The sequence below is a fragment of the Tupaia chinensis genome, unplaced genomic scaffold (assembly GCF_000334495.1).
Source record: "Tupaia chinensis unplaced genomic scaffold, TupChi_1.0 Scaffold144150_1, whole genome shotgun sequence".
Classification (NCBI taxonomy): domain Eukaryota; kingdom Metazoa; phylum Chordata; class Mammalia; order Scandentia; family Tupaiidae; genus Tupaia; species Tupaia belangeri.
Window position 1 is genome coordinate 627,315 of NW_006204006.1, and position 7,780 is coordinate 635,094.

The 7,780-nt window shown below is 50.2% G+C and overlaps 2 protein-coding genes across 4 annotated transcripts in view; both read right to left on the reverse strand.

Annotated features, from left to right (window-relative positions):
• DDX56 (DEAD-box helicase 56) overlaps positions 1-1,071 on the reverse strand; it is a 10,335-nt gene extending 9,264 nt beyond the window's left edge. Inside the window, exons 1-2 of one of the 2 annotated variants that reach the window (XM_006166022.3) lie at positions 304-1,071; positions 69-230 (exon numbers count right to left, since the gene is read on the reverse strand). In XM_006166022.3, coding sequence (XP_006166084.1) covers positions 69-230; positions 304-363 — 222 coding nt within the window. In that variant the 5' untranslated portion in view covers positions 364-1,071. The remainder of the gene's footprint in view (positions 1-68; positions 231-303) is intronic. The other variant, XM_006166021.3, reaches the window with a different exon arrangement.
• A 2,493-nt stretch (positions 1,072-3,564) lies between these two features.
• On the reverse strand, positions 3,565-7,386 carry TMED4 (transmembrane p24 trafficking protein 4). 2 transcript variants are annotated; one of them, XM_014583183.2, is made up of 5 exons: positions 7,308-7,386; positions 6,896-6,996; positions 6,684-6,809; positions 6,348-6,494; positions 3,565-4,592 (listed from the first exon to the last, which is right to left on the reverse strand). In XM_014583183.2, the coding sequence occupies exons 2-5, from the start codon at positions 6,977-6,979 to the stop codon at positions 4,443-4,445; spliced, it is 507 nt and encodes a 168-aa protein (XP_014438669.1). In that variant the 5' UTR covers positions 6,980-6,996; positions 7,308-7,386; the 3' UTR covers positions 3,565-4,442. The 2 variants fall into 2 exon arrangements, with proteins under 2 accessions (XP_014438669.1, XP_006166085.1); XM_006166023.1 differs by lacking the exon at positions 7,308-7,386 and adding an exon at positions 7,143-7,302.
• Between the last annotated feature and the right edge of the window lie 394 nt (positions 7,387-7,780).

The window sequence follows — 7,780 nt, forward strand, 5'->3', positions numbered from 1 at the left end:
CACACCACCCCCAGGTTGTCCCAGGCCCCCCGCCCGGGCCCCGCCCTCCCCGCACCCCCACTACCCACCGTCTTCCCGTGAAGCAGCAACTGCAGCATGGGCAGGGCGTACGCCGCTGTCTTCCCCGAGCCGGTGCGGGCCCGGGCCAGGAGGTCCTTGCCGTCCAGGGCCAGCGGGATAGCCTTCTCCTGGATGAGCGTGGGTCGAGACCAGCCCAGGTCGGAGACCGCCTAGGAAACACCGGAATCGCAGCTCAAGCGGCGGCAGCCCGGAAGCCGCTCCCGGTCCCCCTCCCCCAGGTACCTGCAGAAGTCGGGGGTCAAGCCCCATGTGTTCGAAGCCCAAGGATTCCGCGTCCTCCATGGCACTGCTGCTGACGGCGCGCACGCGTTATTTAGAACGCGTGCGGCCAGGAAAGAGTAACAGCTTATCCACGCGGGAGGAGCTGTGAGTTCCCGGAAGTGAGAACTTCTCTGCTTCCGGTGTTCGGGCGGGGCTCCGTAGCTGGGAGTTTAGTTCCGGATCTGCGAGGGGTGCCTGGAACCTTGGGCAGCAGCGCCCCGGACCAACAGGAGCCATCGATGCCAACGGGGTAGGGAGTGCCCTCTGTTGCCGGTCTGCACACCCGAAACGATAGGATGTGGGATGCGGGTCCCCAGGCCCATGACTGCTGAACGTGCCGCCAATTTAGAGCTGCCAATTGGCAGCCTCAGTTCTGGTGTTGAGTCTCTGGTGACCCTGCCCCCGAGTCTAGGGGTGAGGCAGGTCCCCCGCTGTGAGGTCGAAAACAGCAGCTCAGCTCCCAGCAATGAGGCTAGGGACTACTGTGATGAATGGGCTTCCCACCCTCTGCTTTTTCCTTTTCTTTTTAGCGGTAAGGAAGGAAGGAGAAGGCTGTTTGATACGGACGTTGTAGACTACAAAAATAATTTTTTTTTAGAATGGAATCAAGGGCGGTATTGCGGGGGAAATCACGAGTTCTTTGTAATGTAGCCTAAATGCAGTTGGTAGGGGAGCTGATTTGTTTTGTTTTTTTTTGAGAGATTTTTGCTATAGGGCGTGTCAGTTCATGAGAGAGACAGAGAGAAAGCAAGAAATCATCCCCCTGGGGGAATGGCAACAGCCACCATCCCTCCTCTTGGGTTCTTGGGCATGCAGCCCAGCGAGTTTAAAGCCACAGGGTTCACAGTCAAACCGCAGTTGACCACATGGGAGTCCCCAACATAACCATTATATCACCTTTATATTACCTGCTGGTCCCAGCCTGCTTTTTTTTTTTTTTTTAAATCGTCACACTAGTATGAAACGTTCTTACTCCCACAGCTGCCAGCCCACCTCTGGGCCATCTCATTTCTGTTGACACACCAGAGAGGGATAATGCACACCCACCTTACTCCTCACCCCACTCACCTTCCCATCAAAAATGAGCAGCAGAAGGACCAGCAGGTGGCATAGTGGTTAAGGATCTGGACTCCACATTGTCCACTGAGGTTCAAGTCCCTAACCTGACAGCTTGAAATACACAGGGTGCATGTACAAGTGCTCCAAATTCCAAAGAGAATGGAGAAGGGATTCTGGCGTGTCTATCTCCCCTGGAAGGTGATTTCTCCTGTCCCTCCCATGAGCACAGGTGCCCTATAGCAAAAATCTTCCCCCTCAAAAAAGAGGGGAAAGAAACCCAAAACATAACTCTCCATATAACATATGTGCTCAGTTGTGTCTACAGCAGGACAAACCTGTGGAAACTGGGCCATCATCATCTGTGGCTTCCTGTCCTCTCACACCCCTGGATTGCTCTTTTTGTTTGCTTGTTCATTTCAGTAACCACCTAAGCCAGAAGTGGGTCCCTTCAGAAGTGTGCCATACTCTCCACATGTCTCAGCCCAAAAGTCCACCCAACCCATTTAACTAGTGCAGAGGACATCTGAGTTAATTCTAACATGAAGAAAATTGGAAACTATTTTAAATATCTGGAGGATTGTGGCATTTACCTCACTGGACTGGTACATGGCCATCCAGAATTATAAATATGAGGAATATGTTAGAATGTTTCCAAAAATATTAAATGATAAAGCGTGGAGAACTACACTGCATGTATTTTTTTTTTTTTGAAGAGGTTTTCGCTATAGGGTGCGTGCGCTCGCCAGACAGACAGAGACATAGAGACAGAAAGCGAGAAATCACCCCCCAGGGGGGATGGTCACACCGCAATCCCTTCTCCTCCATTCTCCTCTCGGGATCTTGGGCACGCACGCACACACACCTGGCGTGAGTTTTAAGCCACCAGGTCTGGGACGTGAACCGCGGTCGACTACGTGGGAGTCCAGCGACATAGCCATTACGCTAACTGCTGGTTCCCCACACTGCATGTATTTTTGAGAGTAAAAACAGATACCCAGGACCTGCCGATGTAATGGTTATGTTGCTGGATCCCCACATAGTTGACCACAGTTTGAGTCCCAGACCCAGCATCTTGAAAGTCAAGCCGGATGCAGGTGCATGCGTGCCCAAAATCCTAAGAAGAGAATGGAGAAAGGATTGCAGCATGGCCATTCCCCCTGGAGGGTGATTTCTTGCTTTCTAAAGTCTCTTCGGTGAGCACATGCTCCCTATAACAAAAAATCTCTCTTCAAAAAAACAAAACAAGGGAACCAGCAGTTAGCGTAATGGCTATGTCGCTGGACTCCCACGTAGTCAACCGCGGTTCAAGTCCCGGACCCAGTGGCTTAAAACTCACGCCGGGCACGTGTGCGTGCGTGCCCAAGATCCCGAGAGGAGAATGGAGGAGAAGGGATTGCAGCGTGACCATCCCCCCTGGGGGGTGATTTCTCGCTTTCTGTCTCTATGTCTCTCTCTGTCTGTCTGGCGAGCGCATGCGCCCTACGGTGAAAATCTCTCCAAAAAAAAAAAAAAGGGGACTTGGCATAATGACTATGTCAATGGACTCCCATGTATTCGACCGCAGTTGAAGTCCCAGACCCAGTGGCTTAACCTCACGCCAGGCGCATGTGCGTGTGTGCTCAAGATCCCGAGAGGAGAATGAAAGAGAAGGGATTGTGGTGTGGTCATCTCCCCTAGGGGGTGATTTCTTGCTTTCTTCTGTCTCTTTCTTTCTGGAAAGCAAATGTGCCCTCTAGTGAAAACCTCTCCAAAAAGATAATAAAATTTAAGAAAACTAATAAAAATCTCTCTGCAAAAAAAAGAAAACTATGTTGTAAAATGTCAAGATGTACAACTAAGGATATTAAATTTTATACGGAGATGAGCATAAGTACATTAAAATCTCTTAAAAGTTATGATTTTGGCAAGGGGCTAAGAAACTAGGTATTAAATTTCCTGGATGGTTCCTTGTTGACACGTTGCTTACTTGATTGACCTTTGTGAGATTGACCTTTGTGAACGGTTGAGCAATCAGCCAGTCCATTCCCATAGGCCCAGGAGGGTGGCTTATCCAGCTGAGTCCTAGCACTGGGAGTCCAAACTGAAGTGCATTCCAGGCCAAGAATCTTCCCTCTTTCCGTTTGTGCACCCCCCCACCCACAACCTCTTATTTTGTCTCAAACATGGGTACTACAACTCATTTTATTTTACTGGAAAAATCCATATAAAGAACCAAATCTGGTTCCCTTGAAGAAAACATTTATCACAGTTTAAATAACCGTTCAGGAAAGAGGATGGGTTAAGAGTGCACTGCCCCATGCTGTCATCACCTTACCTCCAACTCTGCAGCCCTATGGGAAGGGAACCACAGGTGTCCAAGAGAACTCTGCTTGGCCCTCGGATACAGCCCCGAGAGCAATTGTAATGTCTGCTTTCTGGCCCACAAACTGCTGAAATGCTATGAGCAGCCACAGTGGTTATCAAAAATGTGTGAATAAAGAGAATTCACAAGGACTACATTGGGGTTTCCAGCTAGTTACAGGCAGCAACACTCAACTAGGAAGGAAAATATATCATTTATCAAAAAATAGTTCTAATATATAGAAAAACATCTCAATCCTCTGGGAGAAGACCTACCCCTTATTTACATTGACAGAGCCACTGTATGAACCCAGGGCTGTTCAGGGAGCAGTGAGGACATCCTCCTTTGTGGCCATGCCAGTTGCCTACCGCATGAGCAGAAGAGAGAGCAAAAGGTAAAAGAGGTTTTCAATTTGATCACTTTGTGTGTGGACAGAGGGGAGTCACTGGAGGTAAAAGCAGCAAGGCAGCCTAGGTTAGTTTCAACTCCTCACAAGCCTGAAGACAAATTTGTGAAAGCTTGGACCAATCTCCTGTGTCCTCAAGAACCAGGGTTAACAAGTGGCTTCTCTGAATGGTTTGTTGCTAAGGAACCCACATGACTTAAATTCTTTTTTCATTTTTTTTCCCTCAAAATCCAAGTGACTATGAGATTGGGTGGGGAAAGTACCAAATAACTGAGGTGAGGAATGGAGAGGGCACTACACCAGCTTCTTGGCCTCGAAGAAGCTCTTAAGGTGACGCATCTGCCAAATGCCAGTGAGGATGAGGATGACGGTCTGTGCAATGGACCACCACAGCACCCTCTGATTGGTGCTCTCGCTCGTCAGACGAAATCGCTCCTCACGATACTGCATGGGGCAAACACAGGGTTAAATGAGCAAGAAACTGGTCTCAAACTGTTGTAGGTCCCACTCTGTGTACTCAGCTCTAGGACCAAACGCCTTCTGGAATACCACCACCTGTGATTTCAGAAAGGGCGCTACTGTCTCCTCACAGAGAAAGCCCTGAGGAAAGGATGGTGCAGCCTGTCAAGTGTCTGTTAGGACTGACATCCTGCTCCCACCATTTATGTTTGTTTGTTTTAGAAACAGGGTGTCTTGCTGTGTTCCCCAGGCTGAAAAACTGGCCTGCCTCAGCTGCCTAAGTACCATGGATTAGAGATGTGCACCACCATGCCTTGCCACTCGTACTATTTTTTTTAATAAGTTTTTTAGAGTTATCTTATTTAACTTTATTTATTTATTTATTTTAATTTGACCAGAGAGGAACAGAGAGAAAGAGAGAGAAAGTGAGAAAGCAAGCCACCAGGTCCGGGACTCAAACCACAGTCAGCCATGTCCAGCACCCTTAACCACTACGCCCTGCTGGCCCCATAGTCCTACCATTTTAAACAAGATCCCAAGGAAAACAGGTAGGTCTTGGCTATCAATAGAGTGCAAACTATCCTCTGTTCACTTTATCTTATAAAGCTTAAGAATTACTATCTAAAGCAAAATGTGGTATATACATATGATGGAATATTGTTCAGCCTTAAAGAGGAATGAAGTTTTGGGAACCAACAGTTAGCGTAATGGCTATGTCGCTGGACTCCCATGTAGTTGACCGCGGTTCGCGTCCCGGACCCAGTGGCTTAGAACTCACACCGGGCACATGTGCGTGCGTGCCCAAGATCCCGAGAGGAGAATGGAGGAGAAGGGATTGCGCCGTGACCATCCCCCCTGGGGGGGTGATTTCTCACTTTCTATCTCTCTGTCTCTCTCTGTCTGGCGAGTGCACGCGCCCTATAGAGAAAACCTCTCCAAAAAAAAAAAAAAAGAACAAAAAAAAGAGGAATGAAGTTTTGTCACAAAGTTACAACATAGAGGAACCTTGAGGACATTATGCTCAATAAAATAAGCCAGTCAAAAGGACAAAAACTGTATGATTCAGTTACATAAAGTGGTTAGGATCATACAGGCAAAAAGAATGGGAGCAAAGAGAGAAGGAGATGAAGAGTTATCATTTAACGTATGGAGTTTCAGTTTGGGAAGATGAAAAAGTTCTGGAGCGGCTAGCAGATGGTGTGGTTGTTAAAGGCACTGGACTCCCACATGGCTGACTGCGGTTCAAGTCCCAGACCTGGTGACTTGCTTTCTCTCTCTCTCTCTCTCTCTTTTCTGATCAAACTGAATAATAATAAACTTAAGTAAAAAATTTTTAAAAGAGAAAAATTCTGAATATGGACAGTAGTGATGATAGCACAACATTACAAACATGTTTCATATCATTGAATTGTACACTTAGAAACAGTTAAAGTAGAACCAGCAGGTGGCCGGGTACTAGACTCCCACGTGACTATGGTTCAAGTACCGGATCTGGTAGCTTGCTTTTCTTACTTTCCCCCTCTCTTTCTCTGATGAGCACACATGTCCTACAGCTAACTAAAAAAATAGTAACAATAGGAAAAAAAAAAAAAGTCCAACTACCTAGACTGACATCCTCTATTCTATCCTCTAAAAAGCTGATGATCTAAGTCAGGAAGGCCCGAAGCACAAACTCCAAGTTGGTACTATGGGTGTAAAGGTCAATTACCACCTCCAAGTACCATGGAGATATGCCCTTACCCTTTGGTAATCCTGCTCCTTCTGGATCTGCTCCACTTGGTCGAGCAACTGGCGGGCTCGGAGCTGCAGCTCGGTCAGCTTATCCTTAGCAGCGATCTCAGGGTAGTTGTTGGCGTGCTCGCCAACCTGGATATCCAGGTGCACGCGCTGCAAGGAAACCGGTGTCTGAGTGGTGGGGTCTCCCGCTTCTACACCAGGCTATGGTTGTGCGGCAAAGGGCAACATCTGTCTCCCTAGTTCTCCCTGTGCCAAAAAGTGTCACAGATAATGATGGCGACAAATCAAAATCTGGGGACAGGTGGGAGACTCCAAGCTGCACTTGGAAAGTCCTCTTACCAGTCTGCCACCTGCAAAGAGGGCCATCCTGGTGGAATTGGAGTGCAGGCAGATCTGGTGGTCGCCAGGAGTGTGGGAAGTGAAGGTGAAGCGACCCTCGGAGCCGTACTGCCTCGACAGCACCACCTGTAACGCAGAAGAGGAGGCCTCGGTGCGCCCGGGAAAGTGCAGGCCCGGCACCGGCCAGCCCAGCTGGGTGACTTCATGCCTACCTTGCCATCGGGGTCCTTCACCTCCACATGCATGCCCAGGCCTGGGGTTGAGGGCAGGAAGACCTCCTTCTGCTTGTCCCACATCTGGGTGCGATAGTTGCCTGCAGGGCACACACACGGTCACACGCGGCCTTCCGGGGCCGCCCCCGACGAAGCCCAAGTGTTCCGGGCACCCCCAAGCGGGCCCCTGCTCGGAGCAGAGGCGCCGCTGAGGGACAAAGGGCCTCTCCCCCTCAGCCCGCCTGACCGATGACCATAGTCTCGTCGGGGATCTCCTCGATGAAACAGCGCTTCTCGGTCTCGCCGATGTGAAAGTAGAGCCCACGGGCGCCCGCAGCGCATAGCGAGAGAAGAAGCAGCACCACCCGCCCCATCGCCCGCTGAGGCCGGGCGACGACACCTGCCATCGCACCTCACAGCCCGCGCAGGCGCGCTTGTTGCGGCTCTGCGCACGCGCGCCACCCAGCGCCCAGTAACGTGGAGGGGCGAGAGCGCACGCGCGGTAACGCCCACCTGCTTTCTCCTCCCTCATTCGTGGTCTCTGCGCCTGCGCAGCAGTTTCTCCCTCCGTGCCAGGGCGAGGTTTCGTGAGTCGAGCTTTCTAGATGTACGCGGTAGTGACCCGGCCTTGATGGGTCCCGGTGCCAGAAACTCGCCTGCAGGGCGCCTAGCGCGGCCCTCGGACCCCTTCCAGGCTACATGCAAACGGAAAGCTCGTGATGTCTTCTTGGCTCCGCGGCTGGTGCCTCTCCGCCGGTAGGAACTAAGACACAGGAGGGCGTTGTTGCAGCCATTGGGAAGCTGAGGCCAGCAATGTAAACCTTCTCTGGAGGGAAAAATAAAAAAAGACAAGGAATGACGTACATCCCCTCTGCTAAACGCATG

What these genes read in the sequence shown, in the direction of transcription:
- TMED4 (XM_006166023.1), bottom strand. Translation starts at nt 7,302, where the DNA reads ATGGCAGGTGTCGTCGCCCGGCCTCAGCGGGCGATGGGGCGGGTGGTG. An exon ending in TCTTTGCAGGTGGCAGACTG is followed by an intron (nt 6,495 to 6,683) that starts GTAAGAGGACTT and finishes GTTTCCTTGCAG; the next exon opens with CGCGTGCACCTGGATATCCA. An exon ending in AGGAGCAGGATTACCAAAGG is followed by an intron (nt 4,593 to 6,347) that starts GTAAGGGCATAT and finishes TGCCCCATGCAG; the next exon opens with TATCGTGAGGAGCGATTTCG.